Genomic DNA, 25,130 nt, shown 5'->3' with positions numbered 1-25,130 from the left:
GTATAATATAACCTTTGACCCCCCCCCCCCCCAAGACCCAATTCCCATGCAGCCAATCACTGTGATTCTCAGTCCAAATTGCTTCAGGGTGCCTCAAACATTGTTACTTCAAAAGAATAATAGTTACTTGGCCTGGAATGTAGCCTGGAAAGGCGGATGGGGTGTGGCCCGTTCGGACCAGCGCCGAGAGGGTTGGTGTCACTTCAATCCTCTGCCACAAGGTGGCAGTAAAAGATTCTGGTAAGGCTCAGCAGGCGAAGGCACCCCGGGAATCACACATGCGATCCTATAAGACGCAAAATGCACACAGAAAAGAAAGTTATCATATTAGCACTGGAGAAAACTAGCATAACATCCCATGATAAATCATCCCTTTGGGATGTACTATTGTCCCAGCATTACATCTATTCCTCACCAAAGCCCTGTTCTGAATTTTGCACTCACTTTGGGCGACGCAGAGCTGACGACAGGCCGCCTGTGTGGGGAACCTGTTCCCATTGCCGTCGCACCCGCTGTACCAGAAGACGGCACACCGTTTCACGTGCCGGTTGTAGAACCACTGGATGGCCTGTGATCTTCTGCATGTCCTGCCGTTATCCTTGTTCTGCAGGCAGCGGGCTACAGGAAACGCGGCGGAGTTAGGAAGCCGGAGGTACGGCCCACGTTGGTGTTGTTAGGGCTGCAAGGCGGCAGGAAGCTTACCGGAAGTTCGTGGGAGTGTCTGGCCCTGTCGTCCTACCAGCTCAGAGCTCTGTCTCACGACTGGGCTCAATTTGGATGTGGGGCTCAGCTCAGACGCAGCCATCTGGGGCTTCACTTCCCGCGGGCCCTCGCGCACCTCCGCCAGCTCACCCGGGAGACCGTTCGCCATTTTGGCAACATCTTGAGGCCGAGTGTCCAGCTGCGAGGGGCTGTCTGGCTGCTGGACATGCAGCATAGCTGGGAGCTGTTTATCTGGCTCAGGTTGGACAAAGTCCAGTTCTGCATTAATGGCCTGCTTGGGAATGTCTTCGGCCTCCATGTGTGCGCCGTCTGATAAAACATCGAACCTTGAGAGGAGGAATGTTTTGTATTAGCTGTCAACTTAATTGCCAAAGATTATACAACCACATGTGTTGTATTTAAAAAAAAAAACATGAGAATTTTCACTTTTAAGTTCTGCATTTTTGTAATGGGACCCTACTGTTTAATGGAATTTGTACTTTGAAGAACCTCATTCAGAATGACCTTTAGATTCCATGATTGCTGTTACTTGGCCCAGCCAGAGAATGCACGACTACTTGCTTTGAAAAGAAATTTGTCTAGCAGAGGGATTCTGGGACCCCCAGTCCCGAAAAGCTGTTGCTGAGGAACATACCCTGACACATCGTCGGTTGTTGTAAAGTCGCAGTCCTCCACCCTCCAGTGAGGGTCAGTACTGGGCCTCTCTGTTAACAATACAAAGATGCAACGTCTTCAAATATGAAATTCAGCAGCTGTATATATGTGCCCTTGAGAGGTAAAGTGGGCTATCCCACATGTCAGTCAAAAATGAGTTTAGTGTCCAATATTAATTATTGAGGGTCTATCCATCTTTTAAATATACCGAGATCTGTGCTACCTATGATATATATATCAATTGTAGGGTATAGGCACACTGATTTTTCTGAAAAATTTCAACTTTGGAGCTCATTTTCTCAAAACTTTGTTTTTGTGGGATAGCACATTTGTGAATGGGCCTGTTTCTGATCATGTCCTGCATTCCACCTGAATCGGGCCAGAACTGAAGGGCAAAAAAAAAACGTGCAACAGATCCTGCTTTCATGGCAGTGTTTTGGAGGCCCACTTACTTGGCAGAAAGCTGAAGAAGGACATGGCGAAGCGAAGAGCGTAACTTATATCATCGTCACCTGCCGCATCGAGTTGACAGGAGTGTGCGCTGATCGGCATGCTTGACATGGTGTAGAGCTCCCTGTACCTGGTCTTGGACCCCAGGGAGAGGGTGAAGATGATGTACCCAGCGCACTTCACCTTGAGGGCGATCTCTTTCAGTCTAGGGTCTCGGTGGTCACCCGCTCCACCCAAAATAATGAATATAACCTTGTTAGAGGTTGTTGTTGTGGTCTGTTTATCAAAGAGTCTTTCTATCACATAGTCTAGAGCCAGCCCTAAGGCGGAGGAGCCGTGGATGCGCCTAGTGAGATGGTGGATGTGATTCTTCATGGCCTCCAGTTTGCCTGCAAATTTATGAAAGTCGAACTCCACTTCAATGGGGTTCTTCCTCCTAGGCACGACCCCGCTGTGCTGGACGAGGGCGAATCTCGCTCCAGTAAGAAGGGGGCTTGGTGAAGCACCCGAGGGTCCAAACTGGTCCACCATGTTGTAAAGGAATCCGCGAGCCTGTTGGTACTCCACCTCGCTGATGCTGTCTGAGCTGTCCAGCATGAAGAGGACGTCGGCATCGACGTTGACAGGGCTGTGCCGTTCCGCTGGGCACGTCGGGTCTGCGTGGCAGGAATCTAAGATGGCAATGTGGACAAAGAGGTTAACAGTTATTGTTTTATCTACTTCTGGCTTAAAAAAGTACCGTAATCATCGCAATCATCTCTTTGGCATCCTGCCCTATCTTGTATTCTTTTTTTTAGCCCAGTACCATGTATCTGTTAAGTTGGGGTATGAAATTCCCCCATGACCTCAGCTGTTGTTCCAGAAGATGTAACAAAGAATTAGCCTCACCGTAACACAGAAAGCAAGCTCGCAGACGTCCCATTATCTGCTCCTCACTGCTGTCACTTATGATCCCGTATCGTCCCGGAAAGTTCTACCAGGTTTCCAAGAAATTTTAAAAGCAAATGAAATCGCACAGTAAATCAAACAGCGGTATTGCAACTTTTTAAAAATGTTCCACAGACAAAACAACATTGTCCAAACTAATCCTCTCGTCGAGTCCTCCAGTGTGTTTAAGGCTCCACAGGTTTCTGCACGCCTTTCCAGAGTGGAATTTTCCTTCATTCTCTTCACACACATTTTGCATTATAGACTCATTGATTCACTTCTTCTTTTTTTTAGTTTGCTACTTTTAACCTCTAGTATCCGTAACCTTATAAATATTTTGTTCTCTCGTTGACAGATTCTTTCAACATACTTGGAAATGTTTGTAGTTTCCAGAGTAGAAAGGAAACGATGTTCTGCTTACCAAGAATGCATCGGTGAGTTCTGTCTCCGGTGACACCGAGGTGACGATCACTGGGGTGATGTCATTTGCATACAGCTCCATGGCTGCTGTGTACAGCTGCTGTTCTGTGGTCAGGATTCTTGCGAAATCCCCTCGTCCCATATACATTCCTGAAGATACAAAGAAAATGTAATCGACAATTACAGCTAGTACTTGCATCCCACCGTTGGTGTCCCCTGCCTGGAACCCTATACTTTCTGCGACTGGCTCCAGACTATCTGTGATCCTGTGCTATGGATGTACGGGGTGTAATTGTATTCCATGAAAAGAACCAAAATGTCCGCTGTTATTAATGTGTCGACATGCAGCAATATAGTATGGATAATTTGTCAAAATGTTGCATTTAGAATAATAAGAGGTATATCTCAATCACTATATCAAGTTTAGGAATTGCCATTTGTTTTTCATTTGAAACACCCATATATTAGTGTATACATTTTGCTACTTGACTACTTTTTGCTACTCGGAATTGGTCATAATATTTGCTTTAAATCCATTAAATTAATGATTGTGTTTGGCCTAATGATCAGACCCCCCCTGACGTGCCCCAGTCCTCGCCCTTTCGCCCGGCTTTTCCACATTGCCGTACTTGTCATGAAGATGGCCATCTTTGTCACCAGGCTTCCACCACGGGTCCTTTTGAACATGTGCTTTGCGGTGTACGTCATGGCCTCCCCCAGGTCCCGCTGCCTGCTGGTCCTCTCGTACAGCACCCTCTCATTCACCAGCCGCAGCAAGGTGCCTTTAGTGAGGTAGTCGCTGAAGCGAATGACCTGCTTCGCCGTGTCCGAGTAGGACATTATGGCCAGGCGGACACCGGCCGGGCAGTTGCTCTCGCTGATTTTCATGTCCTCTATGATCCGTGTGATCAGGCTCTTCATGTTATTGAGCTGAAACTCCAGCACCTCACTGGACATGTCGTAGGCGATCACCAGGTCAAGCGGTTGAGATGGACACATGTGGCAGCCTGGGAATATTGGTAATCTGGGGTCAAATCTTGAAGCTGGGACGTTAAAGTGTTGAATTCCTTAAACGGAGGATTCAAAGTCTACTTGGAGAATGAGACATGGAAAACATCTCACCTTGGCAAGCTGCAGGAGATAAGAGGGCAAAGGAAACATTATTCAGGAGAGGATGGGCTTTCTCATAAAGTACATTAATAACATATGTGAGGTGTTGGTAAACAAAAGACTTACCACAGTTGTCCCGTACAAAATCCAGAAGGCTGCACTCCTACATTAAAAAAAAAAAAAAAACAGTAAGATGTACCTAGAAGGATCCACTCATTTCATTGGCGTTTATGAGTTTAAGTGCAAGAAGGTACCATACGTACGGTTCGTTCTGGGGTTCCCGGGCCTCCTTTAGGTCCCTGAGAAATGAACAACAACTGTGAAGAATGCCTGACTGACTCACTGTTATGTTAAGGATGAATAATATTCCATTCTTTAGAGAAGTTGGGCATGTTTGAGTTGGATGTTGTGATCAGTTTGAGGCCAATGACCCCAATGATTTATAAAGCTTAGATGTCCTCACAGCCATGCTCTCAGTTTGGTAACTCTTAAGGTCCCGGCAATGGTCCTGAGGCCTGAATCACAAAGCAGGATTTCTTGCTTAGCCGGATAACTTGTCAGATTTAAGGTAACCCAGTTTAAAGTGGACTTTACCTTTGTTCACTTACATTTAGCCCAGACTACCTAGAATCTGACAAGTTATCTGGCTAAAGGAGAAATCCGGCTCCGTGATGCACACCCCCGGTCACAGGGAGTTCTGTAAGATGGTTCCCAGCTTCTGAGCACAAAAGTTCACAGAAGCACCGTGTGAGAACTCGCCGGCCTTACCCTCCGGCCGGGATAACCTGGCTCACCAGGGTCCCCCTTCACACCTTTTTGTCCGCTCAGGCCCTGCCGAAGAAACCATCATAAGACCCTCAGCTATGTCATGCTTTGAGGTATTTATGCAAAAATATGCACGGCAGCAGGTGATGAATTATGTTAACATGTAGTTAGAGATGCTGCTAGAGATTTTAGTCCCCATGACAGCATATCATATTGGCACCCCTGAGTGTAGCTGCTGGAGGGCTTTGAAGATATAGTGCCCAGGATACAAAGGATCACAGAACACGCAGTTCGGACTGTATCACGGTTTTGAGTTATGCATCAATTTTTCAGATCAGAAAAAAAAACAAACAGGAGACATTGCCATGAAACAGATAATAACATTGCCATGACGATGGTGTGTAGTCTTTCCCCAAAAAACACCTACCATGGTTCCTTGATGGCCTTTGGGACCCATATCTCCAGGTGAACCCTTTTCTCCAACTTCTCCCTAAAAAGACTTTCCAAATAAGATTCAGGACGAAGGTCCAGGAACCAGAATAGATGGAAGAGGATACGTACCCATAGCCCGACATGGCCATCGCTGCCAGAGGTTCCCTGTTCCACAAGCACTTGGTTAGTGATGGATGTGGTTGAACATGACAGAGCTGAACTGCTCACAGTATACAGACACATATTCCACAGAAACCTACTTTGCGCCCCTTTGGCCCTGGAGTTCCAGGTACTCCCAATCCATCAGTACCCTACGAGCATAAGGATTGGTGGAGATGAAGTGGAGGTGAGGAGGCTTCAGGATAACTAGTTAAAGTCAAACAGGATGGTCTTACTGGTTCTCCTCGAAACCCCATGTTGCCGATGTTTCCTTTTTCACCCGGCAGCCCAGGCTGACCCTGGGGAAGGGAGTGAACAACAGACAACTGCTCAACTGCTCATCCAGCACAGTTTCCACTGCAAGAGTATTAAAGTCCATGTAGACTGCGGCATCCGTCGGGTTGACATTACCTTTTGACCTGCCCTTCCACGGTTGCCCTTGCTGCCTTTGTTCCCCTGAAGTCCGCCGGCGCCCTTGAATTATGAAGAAAAACAAAGATCCCAGTCAAGAGTTAAAAAGATTAGCGAGTCTGAAGTGCAGCTTTTCTTTTCAAGATCCATCGAGGAATCTGCGGTAAGTGCAAGAATCCGCTATAAAGTTTTAAGCTAATGATTTTGGTATGTTGTACTTAGCTTCTTTTTAAAGAAACCTGAACTTAGTCTGTGACCTTTCATGCACGTAAAATACAAATTTTCTCTCTCCTGAGACTAACTTTCATTTGACTAACAAGGATGTTTGTATGTTAGACTATGTCATTGGTAGATTAATATAAAGCAGCAGATTGTCAATAATGATTGACAATAATTGAGTAATGAGCACAGACAGTCAAAAAATAATTGGTTGAATCCAGTCAACTGGGAATTGGCAGGACAATGTCTGTAATGAGCACTGACCCATCTGGTGAAGACTAACCTGTGGACCTTTCCATCCCATGTCTCCAGGTTCTCCCTTGGCTCCTGGGACTCCCGTTAAGCCCTGATGGTATAAACGACAGCATGTTCTGCCAGGCTCCTATCAGCAGGCTTTAGCTCTCATGCAGCAGTGTGCAGAACCCAAGTCCCAAACCAACCAACCTGCTCGCCTCTGAATCCCGGCTCACCCTGCAAACCTTCAGCACCTTTTTCTCCTTGGGTCCCCTGCAGGAAACAGGAAACACTTTTCACTATAAATGGCAAGAATCTGAATGTTTTTTTATTTCCTCTCTTGTTGGAAAAGCAAGAGCCAGGAATCGAATGGATTAACATTCCCTGATTCTTGTTTCATTTACACTGGTTCTGTTCCCTGCAAATATATATTTAGATGAATGTAACTGGATTTTCTCCAAAGAGGCTTACAGAACATTTCAATGCTCTTTAAAGAGCATCGCAAAAACACATAATCAGTTTATACACAAGATATTGTTCTTCATACAGCTCTGTTAAAACACACTATAATACTTTACTTAAGGCCATGTTTTTAGCAGTTTATAAACACATTCATAACAAATAATGAATTCATAAAGCATTACAAACATGGCTATAAATATTTACCAAAAGGCACAATGCATTATAGCTATGTATATTATGCATTATGAATGCCTTATGTAGCTCTCATCCATAATTTACCAAATACTTGGAATGGCTGTGCCCCTGAGGAGAGGTTTTGGAACTGAAGCAGAGTTCATCTAGCCATCCAGCTAGGCATCAGTGACTTTTTAGAGGAGAGAAAAAATTCTATTTATCTTTTATTGTGTTATTGTTAATTTACATATGTTTTAATGTTAAATTGTGTTTTTTTTTCCTTGAGCAAATATACACATACTATCCAAATAAATAACCTTAAACACTTGCAGAATATTGCATATTCTGCTCATTTATGAAACACACAGAGGAATAACTTGCTCCTGTATAAGCTTCCAGCTAAGCTGCCTAAATAAGTATGACCTCAGTGACGTCCAAAAAGCGTACCAATATGCCTTCGGGTCCTCTTTGACCACTCTTGCCCTAAAGGGGAACAAAGAAAGTTGTGATTTGCAGAGAGAATTTGGAAGCAGGCACATTTGGCAGGTAAACTGCTTCTCTTACTTTATTTCCTGGTTCTCCTCTTTGGCCCGGTGACCCATCTGGACCGGAATCACCCTTGGGAGGGAAAGCAGACTAATCACAAAACAAATCACAACTTTTGTGTGCAGTGCCAGTCAATACTTTCGGAGACATAGGCAGCTGCCTAGGGCGAAAGCTTCTGAGGGGGCGCTGACTTGCCAGCTAATTTCACTTTGCCTCGGACAGGGGGTGTTGGCAGTGATGCTCGCCATGGGCACTAACATCGGCTAGGACTGGTATTGTTTGTGTGTAAGTCAAATTCCATCCATCCATTTTCTGTAACCACTCCTATTCAAGGTTGCGGGTGTAAAGCAAGTTCCTCATATTCTAATTCTGTGATTCTAATTCTTCTACTGGTGAATAATAATAGTGAAAGTTAGATGGAGAACCTTCCAATTTCCACTCAAGCATATTGATTAAAGTGAAATACAATTTGACTTGACATTACATTTGATTCAAAAACACCATCCACATCTCACCAGTTACCAGATTTAGATCTACATTTACGTTTATCTTTACTGACTGGAAACTTTTTCCGAAGCAACGTACACAGTCACAAAAAATATTCTGTCAAAGAGTCAACTTCCATAAGTGCAGCTAGGCTGAGCTTCCAATGAATGCCCAGCTGAGAACACAACAAACCGATGACCAGAAAGTGCAACATTAAGAACATTCATGAACCAGAGAATGGTGTCATGTTAGTAAGGAAATTGCTTCTACACATCCCAACACCAGATGATGTGGCAGACGATGTGGTCACTTACATCATATCCAGCTCTACCCAGGTCTCCCTTTGGTCCAGGGACATTGTTATTGGACCCTGGTGTCCCCTGGGTGACAGAAACATCTTTAAATTTCCAGCTTTGTGCTAAACAGAACCATCACACACAAGCAAAATTCTGTGGGGACTTCCTGCTGTGTCCTTTTAATACTTAAAAGTAGTTGTAATAAAAGTTGCTTTCTGACTATGCCCCCACTAGCTCTGGTTTTGACAATTTACACTTCCTTAGCAGGGAATTATATATTAAACCAACATTAAAACAGCGGGGAGACTTGATGTCCTTTCACTCACTGGTTCTCCTGGCAAACCCTTTTCTCCTTCATCTCCCGGTGGGCCTGGAGGTCCTTCGTTACCCTGAAAGGGACCAAGTCACCCTGATAACCAAAGAGCACTTGACTCAGAACCATATGGGGACGGATTGTGTGTGAACTGTGCTGCAAAAGACATGCCAAGAATAAACCTTAACTATGAAATACTCCCTGAAAGCACATTATATGACTAAGCATAAGCTTCGAGCTGGACAATGTCCTGCTTAGCTGCCCGCTTTTACCTCTCCCAGCTCGGGTTTAAAGTTCACAGAGTTCACAGTGGCATGTTTGCGGTATTAAATAGCACGTAGATTTAAATCTGATTCGCCTTCCACGGTCACCAATTCACTGTCCTCAATCCACTGTCCCTGATTCACTGTCCCACCTTCACTGTCTTAAATTCACTGTCCTATACGTGGGACAGTGACGCTGAGCTGTGCTAACAGCTTGGAGGAAAATATGGAAAATTATACATAAATAAGATAAATTATGTTACACTTTAATTAATTCATTGATTTGTTTTCTTTTAGTTGAAATTACATTTGTTGAAATTTCATTCAATAAAAGAGTGAGATTTTTCTTAATGAAGTTCAGGTCATTCAAGGGTAAAAGAGTCTTGTTATTATGTTGTTATTAGAAATCAATACTGCTAACTGATTGGTTAATGTATTGCTGTTTTATAGAGGTACCTGACTTCCACGATCCCCTTTGGCGCCTTTATGTCCGTCGAGTCCAGGATCTCCCTAAAGATGAAAAAAAAGACAGTTTCCTCCAAAAGATGTAAATGGAGATTTTAACATTGTTCAGTGTAGAGATCTTCCAGCTGACTGGACCTGTTGCCCTTGGATCCCGTTCCAACCATCAACTCCATTTTCACCCTGAAAAATGAAGCAATATGTGTGTTGGAAGTAATCCGTGATTTTTTTTTTAAATACCTCAAATAACTTTCAAAAGACACAAAAAAACTTTTAGTAAAACTTTACTTAAAGCACACATGTACATTGCATTATAAATGCATTCATAATGCATTATAATGGCTTATACAGTACTGACCATTATAATGCATTATGGTGGTATCTATAGTGCATCATAGATGTGAGCTTCCTAAAGCATTCATAATGCAAAAACATGTCTATAATGTATTATGCATTTTTATGAATAGTTATAGCAGTGCTTATAATACTTTATGAATGCATTATTGTGCATTATGAAGGTATCTATAATGCATTATGATGACTGCTTTAAGTAAAGTGTTACCACACTTTCCACCAATAAGCACATGCCACTTGAAACCCAGTGCATGAGTAAACATTGTAACATTTTGAATGTGCTTTTCATTTTCACCATGTTGATTAAATGCATCAGTATGTTTTGAGCAGTTGCCCTGGGGTTAGATACCAAAGTAGGAAACACAACTCATGGCATCAGGCAACAGCATCATGTGAGCATTACATGTAACAGGGTCGCACACATTTCAATGCACACAGTCTAACAAGTTGGTCCTAAGAAACAACAGCTTTATTAGGCAGATGGCTAAATGTAATCATTAACTAATGCAGCCAGCCAAGACTGGTTTTCAGCCTGAGAACAACAAGCTGGTAGTTTTGGCGGTTGTCAAGGAAAGGTCATGTTTTTTATTTGAATTCTTGATTGAACTGTAAAAGTTTGTTGTTGATGTTTGTGGTAGATGTTCCGAAGTGTTGAAAACCCCTGTGCTGTGATTACCGCACTGGAACCCAAGCCGGTCATGGTCACGCTACCTTATCTCCAGTGAATCCTCTGCTTCCCTGTAAAATAAAAAGAAAAAAAAAAGTGCTAGAGCAAAGTGCATGTATACTTTTGAAAAAAAAAAACGTTTGTCTACAGTGCAGTGAATCCTGAGGATGTGGGATTGTTCACTGATCTAGTAAAAACCACCAGATGCTTCACTAAACATTTCAGGAACGTCTGCAGTGCAAAAGTGCGCGTCTACCTCAGGTGTCTAATGAACACCTCCCTGGTCCTCACGTGTCGGTCACACGCCATGCTGCAGAGTCCATGCTCATTACCTTCACGCCTCGGTGTCCTGCACAGCCTTGGTCACCAGGAGGCCCGTCCACCCCGCGCTTCCCAACCGCTCCCTGTGAGAAGAGGAGCAATCATCAATGACGGAAAAGCTAAGCGGGCAGGGTGCCATACTGCCCACTGGCGAAAAGGTAAGCAGCTCCTTTCTGGGGGCATGAGCAGTCATCCTTTAGTACGCATTTACAAATTTATCAGACACTTCTGTCCAAAGTGAAGTATGCATGAGGAAAGCTTTGGGTCAGCCAGCATCCCTGGAGCAGTTGGGGTTAGGGGTTCTGCTCAAGGGCCCAACAGAACTAGAGTTACTCTGCAGGCCACAGGATTGGAATCCACAACCTTCCGGGCACGGGAACAAATCCCAGTGTCATGAACACCAATTGGAAAAGTCTTGCCCCATCTCAAGATGAAGTTTGACGTAAGGTGAGGCGGTATTTTCAAAATGAATCCATTATGAGATATGCAGTGTACTGTATAGTCAGTTTTCTGGCCTTAACCTTTTGGATGTTTCGTACTATTTCACATAAAATAACATCATATCTACATTGTTATAAAATAGTTGACTATCAATCGTATTGGTAATAGTGCTTATATTGATAGCCATGTCAATATAGTATGTTTGTACAAAAATAAAACTGCAATACGTGTGCAATGAAATGACAAGCACTTGTGGACACGATTACACCCAGTCTTACCGGCATCCCGTCATCTCCTGTGTGTCCCTCCATGCCCTTCTGTCCTTTACTGCCCTGAAAATGGACACAGACACAAGTCAGCTGTGTTACCACAGAAGCAGCTTGTGAAACTTGGCAGAGAGCAGCGTGGCTAGCGTGTCTTATTAGCACGGTTAGCGGTGCCATTAACACCGCTAGTGTGCTTTGTTAGCATGGCTAGCATACATCGTTAGCATGGCTAGTGTGCTTTGTTAGCATGGCTAGCATACATCGTTAGCATGGCTAGTGTGCTTTGTTAGCGTGGCTAGCAGACGCCATTGGCACAGCTAGCATACATCGTTAGCATGGCTAGCATGCATTGTTAGCCTGGTTAGTGGGCATCATTAGTACATGCTCAGATAATGGTGGAGGTGGGGAGATACTTGCACTCACAAAGGTGGGTGTATATTCTCACTGAGACAGGAATATTGGCAGAATAAAAGCGTTGTGCAGTACTGGCTAAATTTCTGAACCATTAGGTTAATAGTTCAAAACCCACCTCCTTTTGGATCGTCAATACCAGAGGAGCACGAAACACGTCATTCAGTGGCTTAACCGAAAAATCTCCTACTTGTGGTTACCTCAACACCCTCCACTCCAGGGAGACCTCTGGGACCAGGTGGGCCAACACACACGCAGCAACTGCAGCACACTTCTTCTGCAAAGGTGACCTGAAATCAGAGCACCCACATCTCACATCAATACCCAGCATGTTATGTTCTCTCTGCTTTCAATTATTCCTAATAATCAAATGAATCTACCTAATAATGGCCAGAGAGACTTCAGCTGTAATATAATACCATGCAATATATATGTTTGAGTGTAGTGTAAAGTATACAGTACGAAGCACACGAAGGCCGAAGAATAAGGAACTGAGACGCAGTGACTCACAAACGCGGAGTGCAATGCGCCAGCAATCATCTCGCTGATAACGAGCTGAGCCCTGCAGCAGAACCCAGTCCCAAATGGGCCGAATTCAATAGCATGCAGCTCCTGAATTGCCTCCTTCGACATCCCATCCAAGGCCACTGTAATGAGGCCCTGAACTCCTGCACGGGTGGGAAAGGAGGCCGCAGGAAGTCAGTTATTCTCACCGTTTTATCACCACACGATTTTAATTGAAAATTTGGCACTCAGACTCAGCACCTGTTAGCATCCTGCTACAAATACATATTGAATTGGGAACAACAATGCAACGTTGCAATGGTGCATCATATTTGTAATTGTTTTAAAAACTTTTGTGCAGTCATGGCGGGATTTTTGTTTGTATGATTTTGTTATAGCATACAAATCTCTTTCTGTATGCCTGGTTCTGTTTCGGTTAAGCTTTAGATCTTCCTACAGAGCTACTAGTGTACACCGGCAGCATGTTGTGCTTTTGTTCCTGTTTGCTACTTTGGCTACAACAAAGTCTATATTATTCCCTCCCTTTCCCACGTCACATGTCCTTCTTCCTCCTGTCTGCAACCAGTCTTACAGCAATTGTCCATTGACCAAGGCCAAAAGGTTGCACCAGAACACAAAGCTCATATAGCTGGCAACAGTGCGGCAAGCATCAACAAAAAGGTTTCACTAGAATACTGCTACATGTGCTACAATCCATATCATTTTGGAACTAACACACTTTTTATGTCAAGGGGTTTCTTGGATCAAATTTTCTACCGTCATTATTTTTCTGCTGGCTTCTGTGGGTGATAGGAGCCGTGTGATATCACATGTGATTGTGTCATGCTGTCTGTCGACCTTCTTGTTTGGGTTCATGGGAAATTTCCATCTGTGATAATGTAACCAAGCTTTCAAGAGAACAGCCTTTGGAAGGGGAATTGTTTTGAAGGTGCTGTGAGGAGAATGGTAACGTACTGCCAGCACTGCAACTGGGAACAGCCGTTGTGGCTACAGTAGCGGCATGATGTAATTGTAATGATTTCAGAAGTGAATTCTTTGCATCATATCTCAAACTACATTGGCAATCACCCCCAGACACTCGAGCCTTACCATCCCTTCTGAGAGACTCGATTGCTGTGTTCAGTTCTGCGTAACTAGCATCCAGCCCATCTGTGAAGAGCAATATAACCTAAAAATAGGAAGAACAAATGTTTATTTCTTATAACAAACAATAATTAATTAACTTCTTGGATCAGACTATAGTACTGGCAGCATCATCTGGTTAATCATCATCCGTTAATCATCATCGCGGTTAAACATCAGTTCAGTGTAAAGAGAATTTTCCTATGGGGGTCAATAAAAAGTATTTATTCTATTATTTAACAGTTCCTTTATTTTGGCATGAAGTCATGTGCTCTAAGGTTTTACGTATCAGGACGTCATAAAAAATCAACCGTTCCTTAGCAGGTCTTAAAATAAGATGAATACAACCTCAGATGAACAACAACACATGACATATTACACCGTGACACTATTTATTTTACAAAAACTAAGCCGAAATGCAGAAGCAATACGTGAAAAATGACTGCTTCCACGGGAACGAAGAGGATAAGTAGCAGTCAGATGCTGCTAATCAAATGCACTTGATTAATCGATCATCAGCACTTGTGACCACCTCTATGAAAGCTGACGTTTTGGCAGTTTGCCGGTCCGGAGCAGTCAGGTGTGTGTTACCACAATGCCAAGGAGGAAAGACATCAGCGATCATCTTAGAGAAGCAAGTGCTGCCCATCAATGTGGGGAGGGTTATAAGGCCATTTCCAAACAATTTGAAGCCCATCATTCTGAAGTGATGAAGATTGCTCACAAGTGGAATACATTACAGTCTTTCCAGGAGCGGCGGCCCAATGATTAAGGAAGTGCACTTCATGCTGATTCATATTCACGACCAGTAAAATACCACTGAGGTACCCTGAGCAAGGTACGACCCCAAAGCACTGCTCCCTGGCTGCCTCATGCTAGTCAGGATGTGGGTTAGAAACAAAGGACACATTTCATTGTTGAGTCCTGTGTGCTGTGGTGTGTCAACAATGACAATTAATCACTTTCTGTCTAGAGTGGATGTTCCAGCAAATTCGTCCCCTGGTCAGACCGTGCAGTGCTCAGAGAAACTGCAGAAAACCTAAGACGTGAATCTCAGACTCGGCTGGCCTCAGGTAACATGTTAAATGTTGAGGTTCACGAGAGTAGAAATAGAAAAAGACTGGGTGTTGTTAGCACGGCCACGACATTTATGGTTTCTTTGGAACGGTTTCCAGAAAGCCCCTTCTCTCTAAAAAAGTACGTGGCAGCACCACTTAGGTTCGAGAGGTTGCATATGAACAAACCACAAGACGTCTGGAACAATGTTCTTTAGACAGACAAGACCAAAGTGGAGATGTCTGGCCACAATGCACAACACCACGTTTGGCAAAAACCAGACACTGCATACCAGCAGAAACACTTCATCTCTTAAGCATGTTGGCGGAGGGATGATGATTTCAACTTGTTTTGTAGCCACAAGACCAAGGCACCTTACAGCTATTGAGTTGACAGTGAGCCCCATTTTATCCCAAAGTATTGTGGAGTCAAATGTGAGGCCATCTGTCCGACAGTAAATTTCATCTTTAACAGCTAAATAATGATCCACTTGTATTTCATACTTTATGATTTATGCAGACGGTGTTTAATATAAAAGCATGTTAAATATGAACAATGCTGCGCATGTACCTGTATGTAGGTGTTCCTGTCAGACTCTCTCCTGAACTTTTCTCCAAATGAAAGGAGGTAGCGAGCGTCCAGTCGCGAGGTCTCCCGTATAACTCTCATCTCCAGCTGCTTTACGATGTCGTCGCTCAGCGGCTGGAAGGTGGTGACGAAGGGCGGGTCTGTGTTAGGGACATGGAACCCGAATCGAACGCTGAGCGGCTTTGTGCAGGTGGATGGCAACAAATTGTTGAGCGCCGTCAGTGTCGGCAAGAGGTTCAAACGCAGCTGGTGGTGGTAGAACAGCAAGAGATCTCCCGACTCTCCTGCGACGTCGATTCCCACTGCGATGTCGATCAGGCAGTCGTTGGGCGGCGGGGGAACCGTCGGAGGTGGAACAGGTTTGACTTATGTGCCGAAAGTGTAAAGGGGACAAATCGAAAGATAACTCAACGTTAGTACATCATATATTACATCTTATAATACAGCAACACTCTCAGAGGACCTGCTGAATAAAGCTAGTGTCCATTTTCAAAGACACTGTCAAGGTTTGCTGTACCGATAAGCAGTTTGACGTATTCTTTTCAATAAACTATAATGTATATAAACATTAAGAGGCGGAAGGGAAAGCGGGAAGAGACAAGGAACTCACTGCATTCAGGGTCGTCGCAAATTGCTCTCACTATCCTTGGTGCAATGTCTTTAAGGTTGCTGTGTGAAACTGTCCTGTATATGTTTGATCTTTCACCAGCAATCAGATTCAGCACGACTGGATTGACGAATTCTCCCACAACCACCACAACAATGGTGACATCATCCACATTGCGCAAGAGATTAGCTATCTGTGAAATCCTTTCTTTATCTTGGTTCCGGTCATCCCCGTCAGTCATCACAATCAAACGGGGCTTCACATCTTTCCTTCTTCTGCTTGGGATAAAAAATTGCCTTGACCCATTCAGGGCCACCGCAAGGTTCGTACCTTTGTATTTCGGTTTAGCCGCGTCTACCTCTTGGGCAAATTCCAATCTGGTGTTGAATGCTTTCATGTTAAATTGTATATCACACGTTTCACTAAACGTAGCTAAGCCGACCCTTACGTGGTCATGAATGTCAAAGCTGTTGACTATACTTTTAACAAAATCTTTCTCCAGATCAAACTGATCAGGCGTAATGCTCTCAGATCCATCGATGAGGAAGGCGACGTCCACCAGGGCGATGTTACAATCTGCAATGACATGAAAGCAAAGCGCACATCTTGAACGTGAACTGGTGACCTACAGGGCACGGCCATTTTAATTATTCATTCGGCTGAAATCGACAAATGATAGTCTTACATGGTGCACTGCAGATTTCTTGGATGACTTGTCTAGACAAATACTTCAGCTTGTCAAAAGATTTCACTGAAAAATAACTGCTGTCTGACTCTCCGATGATCTTAAGAGTTTCAGTGTCCGCGTAATCTATCCCAACAGCCAGAGTGTGCACCCCAGAATCTTGGACCCGTGTACAAATAGTTTTCAACTGGACCAAATCAGTGGTATCTTTGTGAGTGACAGTGATGATGAACCGGGGAACACTGAAATGTTCGCGGCCTTTACGGGAGAGCAAGTCACTGGCAAGCTGGATCGCCATAGCAATGTTTCTTCCATTACGGTCAACCTGACCAAAGTTCATGTTCCGTATCCCCGACTCCAGTTCCATGAAGGTTTTGTATTCATCCAAACCGATACCCTGGCGGGCATTGGCTCCATACAGAATGACCCCGACTTGCGTGCTGTACTGTCCTATGAGAAAGCTGCTTGCTACTGAAATAATGAAATTCTTCATGAGTTCAAAATCATCCTCTTGCACATCCCAGGAAACATCCAGAGCGAAAACTATATCAGCAACATCTGCGTTCTGACACTCTGGGGAAAAAAAAATATATCAACGTTACACCATAGTCATCCTGAAGGCCAAGCATGACTGCGCAGTAGATATAGCCAAAAATAGATTTAATGATGTATTGCAGTTTCTACATGAACATTTGCAATAATTATAGTAGATATGCAATAATTATAAGGCCCGATTTACAAAATCACTCACCCTTTTGAATTACTTCGTGCATTCTGTCTACTAAGGTGGAGACATTTTGGTGCAATTGAAATATTTTTGCCTTTGATTCCGTTATGTTCTCTATATTGCTCATTTCTGCGTCCGAGTTCATAATGGCATATACGTCAGTCCCAGAGCTACGGAAATCTGAAGCCAGCTGAGCTAATTGCGTGTGAGATTTGCCATCTGTTATGAAAACCAGTATATGTTGATCTTTGTCAGGGACTTTGTCAAAAAGTCTTGGCACTGTGAGAGACTCGTCTGCCAGAGGGCCCCGTGGTGCCCGGCTCACGCTGTCAATGGCATTTTTGTATTCATCCAGCGTCAGCCTGGGCTCCAAGTCGAAGACGTACTGGAATTCATCAGTGTATTCTATCAAAGCTGCACGGATTCCGTTCTGCTCGCTCGTGATGCTTTCCATGAATGCCTTCATGAATTCCTTCATGAGCTCATGGTCCCGCAAGCTCTCTGAATAAGAGCTGTCGTGCAAGAAGATGATATCTGCTTCGCTGCTGCGTAATGCTGAAAAGGAGGAGAACCTGCCATTTATTCAGGTGCATGACGTGGGACAGTGGGTATTCAGCTGCATGTGAATTATTTGTCGCTGTTTGTAAAATACACTTTAAATGTATCCTTGCTCTGCATTCGGGAAAGGATCCATCACAGATGATATTATTATTATTATTATTATTATTAATTAATAAAACAAATTATTAAACAAAATCTTGACGATATACAGTAAATTATCTAAACAGCTCAGTATTGGCAAGAAGAGCTTTTGAGAAGCAGAAAAAAGCAGAAAACAATTATATGAACATTCATACACGCACGAATATATGGACTGATTGTATAATAAGGAGGTGCAACTATATACAGGTAACAGACATGAACTGGATAGTACGCATAAATCAGGGAAAACATACACGACTAGCTAATATGTAAGTGGAGGGTACTTGACCAGCTATTACGTCATTGGCTTGCGTGTGTTTATGGTGGTCTCGGAGTGACCAGAGGCAGCCAATGAAAATCATCTTCTTGATGTTTTGCATTGCCTCCTCTAGTCACACTTTTTCCAGATTCATGCTGCAATGTATCTGGATGTGATTTAGTTAAGATTCTGTTTTCGCACCCTTGGTTGTTAGCTCTGGAGATTTCCGCTCTGCCATGTGAATTCATATCGTCATAGTTACAGAAGCAGTTAAGGCGATTTTTTTTTTCACTGACTATGTCATGTGTATATATAACATCGGTCAGCCTTCGGCGGAAAACCTACCTGCTGATTCACAAATCCCATGGGCCACCTGAAGTTCAATATCTTTTAAAAAAGCAAAGTCGCTTATTCTGAAATATTTGTCAGGCGATGACGCCAGTTTTTCTAGTGTGTTAGAGTCTTCCCCGATGGCGTATGTAACAACTCCAAAGTCATGCAGCTCTCGTGTGGCAGTTTCTAACATGACCTTATTCACAGCTCTCTGGTAACCCTCCCTCAGAATAACAAGATACTGGGGCGTGTTTGCCCTTTTTGAACTTCTGAAATATTTCAGCACATTTTGAAGACCGTTTGCGATATCAGCATCAAGCTTCTTTTGCTCGATGTAAGAAATCGCACAGGTCAAGTCTGTTTTGTTGGTGTGGTCGAGTAGATGAATCTCTGTCGCGGGACTGGCTGCGTACTGGACCACTCCTGCTCGCACTCCGTCGAATCGAATCTGGAATAATTGCACTGTGTTGTTCAAAAAGCGCTTTATCTCATTGAATTGCTCCAAGGTAACAGTGCTGGAGTCATCGATCAAGAAGTAAACGTCAGCTCTCATGTTTTTGGAGCAACCTAGAAGAGAAACACAAAGTTTCACACTGAAGTATCCCAAATTTTTTGTCAATATTTTCACCCCCTGTGCTTGTTCAAAGCTGAAAGCATTGTATCTAGGCAGAGATGGCTTATTGTTAAGTGAGAACTTGAAGGCTAAACATATATAACTAGGCGTAATTGTTTTATAAAGTACTGAACTCCAGACAGTACCGCAGATGATAAGGCTTTAGGGGAACGGGTCTGCTTCTGAGGCGTTTTCCTCGTCTGTCTAATTTCTAACTTGATCCATATATGGGCAACAGACAACTTCTTCTTTCTTTAATCAGAGAAGCAACTGCTTTGTAGAGCATAAGTATACAGACGCTCCCCTACCCACGAACGAGACACGTTCCTAACGGCCCTCGGCAACTTGTCATTATTCGACATCATTTTAAGGGTATACGCAAGTACTAAGAACTAGGATGCTGGGAGTACGCACGCTACGCTGCCGTGCGGCGGGAATAGCGGCCAGAAGTCGTCGTACGAGGCGGAACTGGTGCGCAGAAAAAAAAATGTGGTTGTGAAAAGAAAACAGGAGCCCAAGGTACACAATTTGGACTTACAGTCCTCTTTGTTCGTATGTCTGAATGTTCGTAAGTTGAATGTTCGTAAGTTGAACGTTCATAAGCTGAACGTTCGTAAGTAGAGCAGCGTCTGTATTTTGAGACTTAGGCATTCTTAGGCTCAACTATTTCTGCACATGCATCTCTCCTGGACTTAGGAATATCTTACGTTTCTGAATGATCTTTCTTGTCTCCCAGTAGTCTCTGTATTTGTGACTGAGGCGATAGCACCCGTCTTTGAGCAGGTCCTGCGAAACCTGGGACAGATCCTGGACAGTATCAACAGTAATGATGGTCTTCTCGTAGGGATAAGAAGCAACGTAGAACAGATTGCTCTTCGTGTCTCTGGTTCCGATGTTTATCACGTACACCGTGACGCCGGCCACATGCAAGTCGGTGCTGGAACCGCGGAGGCTGACAGTGCCGACATTGTCAGTGAGCAGGACTGCCACTTGTGGGACTTTCTGAGCGGATCTCCCGCCAACATTCCCGCTGAAGTACCGCGATGCCCCTGTCAGGAACTTCTTTAAATTGCCACCCATGTTCCAACGCCGCGACGGCCGTGGCCTGAGTGATCTTATTTTGCTGAGGATGTCATTGCTGGTGGTGTATCTGGTTAGGTTGAAATCCCCTCTCTGGGAAGGTAAAAAAGCTAGTCCCATTTTTATGTCGTGGTCAGGGTCAATCAAGCCAATGAAGTTCTGCAGGAAGTCTTTCATCGGCTGAAAGTTGATCTCAGAGGAGTAATGAACAAAAAACATAAGATCAAACATGTTCATTCCGCTACAAGCTGCAAAAAAAAAAAAAAAAAAAAAACAGAATGAAAGGTAGTTAGTCTATATTTCCCTGACATAAAGGATGAATGATACACATGTTTTGGTATGTATTACTCCTATAGCGACAGTTTGCACACAAGTTGATCTACCTTCTGCTGTAAGTAGAGTTTACTACTCCTGATGTCTGTCAAACCCGCCACACATACAAAGTAAGCTTATCACACATCTTACCTTTGTTTTGAGCTTGACTGGGCTGTATCCATATTAAACACCCAAAACAGAGGAGTGTAATCAGCCCCATTTTTGATCCTTTGCCACCTGTATTTCTGTTCTGCAGTGATGGGGACACGTACAGCAAAAAGCTTAATTATTTTTGACTTGGGCTTAGGCGAATACCATTCACAGGAAGACGGGCATGCAAGTGGCCCTATTGCTGAGAATATCACCGGCTGTCAGCTATCAAAACTCAAAGACCCGTTCACTGCCAGGAGGAGCTTGAAGGTTGCTGCTGACTCAAGCAGTCGCCTTGTCACCAAATTGCCGCCATGGAGCAGCTACGAGTACATCATGGACCTCACTCCATCTCCACTGCTTCCTGTAGCCATCCAGCTCCTTAATAAACTCACCTAGCATCTCAGTATTCCAAATCCATCATCCAAGGACAATTCTCCTCTTCCCATGTCTGGACATTTCTCTCCATTGTCTACTTCCACTATATCAGTAAAACTTGCACCACACTTATGAACTAGTTCAGTTATTGATCAGTAAAACTTGCACCACACTTGCACTAGTTCAGTTATTGATCTGTTCTGCGGTCAGCACAGTTTCCCTGGCACTGTGCAGTCATTTTTGCAAATGGTACTCTTGTAGTAATTTATTATATTAAGATGTTTTACAGAAATTTGAAATTTCTGTTGAATTCTTTAGTTTTACATACCCATATTGTATAGTATTGTCCTGTAACTCATGTTTGGCACTGAACCGCAAACTATTCTGGTGTGTTTGTACATACTGGCAATAACGAGTGCTGAGTTTGGGTCTCCATATTCATGTTGGCAGTTGCTGAATGGCCAACAGTGCAATGCAGCACCAACATGTTAACAAGGTCATTTCAAATGCATCCACCTCCGTCAAATCCAGCGGGGAATTTTGTTAACTTGAAAAAGCTTTTTTTACTTTCAAGATAAGCCCAGCCATATCAGTCAGAAAGATGAACAAAACAAGACATATTTTTTCACAGGAATAGTAGTAGGCAATATATTAACGCTGACAGGCAACATATTTTGAGAATAACCTTTATGATGGATTAAGATGTCGTAACAACTGAAAGTTTAATACACGCTGGGTTCGTTGAAATGGCACTAGCAATCTGGATCAGAGGAGAGACCAAATTATATGCGAGGCATTTTCTGCAAAAAGTAAAATGAAAATTATAAAAAGAAAATACAATCTCCTAGTTTCTTATCTGTAGCGTCTTATTTCACGGCTTAAGTAAACATCTTTTTCACAGCACCGCATGATGCAGTTTTTAGAAGACATTTTAGAAACACAAAATAACGTATGACTAAAAGGATTGTGCTATAGAACGTATATTTATTTCGTATAAGAAAGTCTTCCTGTATTGAAAATGTTGGAATTACCTGGACATAATCTGATTTTCCGAACTGGTTGCTTGACACTTTGATCAATTGTTGACACTCATTTGAATAAGAAGCCATATTTCCAAATGGGAATGTTTGATTCATCTTGGCTAAGGCAAAACGTCAATTATGAAATGCTCTTGTACATTGGTAACTGTGTTGCTCTGCTGAGGTGTAAAATTCTACAGGGGGGTCAAAGTAATGATGGTCTGAAAGACAACTCCTGGATTGAAGATGTAGGTTCTACTCAGTGCTAATCTCCCTCCAGTATAGAGGCTGGCCTTTACATTCCGCTTATTGGCCAAAATGAGCTCAGGTGAGCCAAGTGCGTCCAAATGTTGAGGCACAGACAAACTGGGGCGAGAGTGGAAAGCCAGTGTTTCTTCAGGCAGTTGCTTGGTTTATAGAGAAGTGATTTCATTAGCTCCTGAAAACCTTTTAAGCCAGCATGCAGCTGGCTCCTGTCTGGAAGTGAAACCCCTGTGAGGCATTTGGACACTGCAGGCGGACACGTCGCAATCTATTTACAAAAACCTATTTTGGTATCATTTTGTCTGGCAGAACTGGAAGTAAATGCATTAATACATTCTACATGCATTCGAAATGTATGTGTATGTATGTGTGTGTGTATATATATATATATATATGTATATGTATATATACACGCACACACACACATACATGCATACACATACATTTCGAATGTGCACATGCCTATTTCATGCATTGCATATTTTTGCTACAACATTGCATACGCATGCAGGTACTTTTTACTCTAAGTAACGGCTGTCACTGCTAAAGAGTTCAGTCAAAAATGTGGAAGGTGTTTAGTGAAAGGTAAGTCAATAAATAGCTTTAAGTCACTCTAGAAGGAGGATTCTGCTACGGTATGTAAATAAATTTGTTTTATTTGTGCGTAGCTGATAAGTATTGTTTTATAGTGCTTAATATTTTACTGAATGCAAATTCCATATCATCTCATGCAAGAGTAATGAACTAATAGTCTTTCATTCCTGAAACGCTAAGCCAATGGTGGGCAATCTTATTCAGAACGGGCTGCTGTATATGCCGATTTTCACTTAATTACGATTTTCCGATTTTCACTTAATAGATTACTAATTAGAGGACTGAATGACTGAAGAGTCCTCAAACCTGGATTTGAGCAGCTGACCTAAAGGTTATCCCAAAAACCTGCATACACACTGACCCTTTTGGTTGCTTTGTACTGAATTAAACAATGTATTGTTTGTGTGTTATTGTTTTGATAAAAAAAAGGTATTTTATTGACTTAATTTTTTAAATTATTTACGAGTATGGGATGTCACGAGAATAGTACAATATTCTAGACTTTTCGTTGGCTCTGAATTAGGTAAGAAAAATGGAAGATGGATGGATGGATGAATATTGAATTATGTCTCTTCAGCTACAAACTGTAAAATTGCAGCATATGGCTGAAGTCGGTAACACTTTCTGATGGATAAGCAAAGCAAATATAAGTGTTCAGAGCTTAAAAACTTACCATGTAGCAACTCAGTAGCTGGACCATTAATTTGGAACCAGTTGGGTAAAATCAGCATAGAGAACGTTAAAAATCAGCTTGTAATATAGAGTCAGCAAAAGCACTCACCCGCTGGGGTCCCACTGTTGCCGCAGAGCAGATTGGTCCTCCTACTCACTCATGCTCCTGCCCCATCTGCGATACCCTTTACTTTGTCTTGGTTGTAATATGGTCTCTAGGGAATAAACACAGACCAATCCAACAGGCTGTTTATGGCAACATCACTCCACTGTCACCAACAGAGAGGAGAGTCCATAGCAATGTTCAGATCATCTCGTTCTGCTTGTTCTGCAATCATCTGGACAAGAAAGGAGGAAAAAGACCACTGGAGGTTTCCTTTAGTTCCAGAAGGTGACTTAATATTTTGTGTTCAGTTGATCCTTCCATCATTTGAATGGAATGAACGTCTTGCTCTTGTACATGCAATGTGTCGACATGGAGTCTGTTCTTTCTCAGCTCTCGTACCTGAACATTTAAAAACCACAGCCTGCGGGGAAGCGGACCAGAGGAGGGCACCTCAAAAACCCATCTTCTCACATACAGGTATGGAGATGCTGTGGGGTCATATTTCTCTTCCCAGATGATTTTTCGTCCTGGTGGGGTGCATGCTTGGTGCTCTTGGGGTACATTCTGTCATAGTGCACACTCAAGCAACATAAACGTCTCACATAAGTTATCGAATCACCTAATTACTTATATAACTGTTGTATTATGAAGATTCCTTAATTGTTCATAGTTGATGAACCATTCAAAACTCAAAGACTAAATTTATCATTAGGCTGATTTAAGTAAGAAGCTTCCAAAGCGGAGACCTCAGGATCAGATTTGGGAACCGCTCCTGTGCCCAATAAACTATGCAGGGAGATAGAGGTTCATGTTTGATTATTACAACTCGCTTGCAAGTTTCTGTGATCCCTGCTGCCCTGGAAGGCCAGGTGCTGTGCAAATCTGTCCTCCAGGTGAGCCAGGACCTCTCATATTTTCCCACAAATTTGGGTCTCTCTTACTCTCATATGGGCCCCATTATAAACCAGGGGAGATCAGGACTTCTAACTGTGGCCTGTGTCATCTGTCAGCTGCATCTCATCCCAGCCCATCTCAACATACTCAGCATGATCCAAGGTCCTCAGTAGGGGTCATTCAGTGCTTATGCTAACCAACGGATTGTACAAATTTCTGTTTCCTAAAAAGGCCAGGCAGGTCCTGTCTCCCAGCTGTGAAGTTGGCCTTGTGTTGACTCCTCTGGTAGCTCGATTTGTTGTCTTTTATCTTAAGCCTTAAACGCTTCAGTGTAAAGACAGCAGCGGTGGTTCATGACCTGCTCTCCATGAGGCATTGCAGTGCTCAGCCTAAACTAGGCACTTTCTTTCACGGTACTTCTCTCTGAAATGGTACCTTCTCTCTGAAAGTCAAGTGGGCTGCTTTTCTTTTAGCA

General features: G+C 43.2%; 1 protein-coding gene across 1 annotated transcript; it reads right to left on the bottom strand.

The window, feature by feature from the left end:
- Positions 1–34: 34 nt before the first annotated feature.
- On the bottom strand, positions 35–24,009 carry LOC125748892 (collagen alpha-6(VI) chain-like). The gene is made up of 39 exons (XM_049025563.1): positions 23,765–24,009; positions 20,729–20,828; positions 19,891–20,511; positions 18,583–19,137; positions 17,301–17,831; positions 16,550–17,122; positions 15,868–16,440; positions 15,240–15,622; positions 13,581–13,659; positions 12,477–12,634; positions 12,167–12,256; positions 11,568–11,621; positions 10,860–10,931; positions 10,572–10,598; positions 9,645–9,689; positions 9,501–9,554; positions 8,795–8,857; positions 8,487–8,552; positions 7,705–7,758; positions 7,588–7,623; positions 6,715–6,777; positions 6,554–6,616; positions 6,052–6,114; positions 5,877–5,939; positions 5,742–5,792; positions 5,611–5,646; positions 5,477–5,539; positions 5,053–5,115; positions 4,548–4,583; positions 4,411–4,447; positions 4,297–4,305; positions 3,804–4,241; positions 3,176–3,324; positions 2,716–2,800; positions 1,830–2,498; positions 1,358–1,427; positions 703–1,049; positions 445–618; positions 35–286 (listed from the first exon to the last, which is right to left on the bottom strand). Exons 2-39 carry the CDS (start codon positions 20,796–20,798, stop codon positions 273–275), a joined length of 6,597 nt encoding a protein of 2,198 aa, XP_048881520.1. The 5' UTR covers positions 20,799–20,828; positions 23,765–24,009; the 3' UTR covers positions 35–272.
- Between the last annotated feature and the right edge of the window lie 1,121 nt (positions 24,010–25,130).

Source organism: Brienomyrus brachyistius, chromosome 9 (assembly GCF_023856365.1).
Source record: "Brienomyrus brachyistius isolate T26 chromosome 9, BBRACH_0.4, whole genome shotgun sequence".
In the NCBI taxonomy this organism is placed as follows: Eukaryota; Metazoa; Chordata; class Actinopteri; order Osteoglossiformes; family Mormyridae; genus Brienomyrus; species Brienomyrus brachyistius.
The sequence above is the reverse complement of the archived record's forward strand: the minus strand, read 5'-3'. Positions and strand labels throughout refer to the sequence as shown.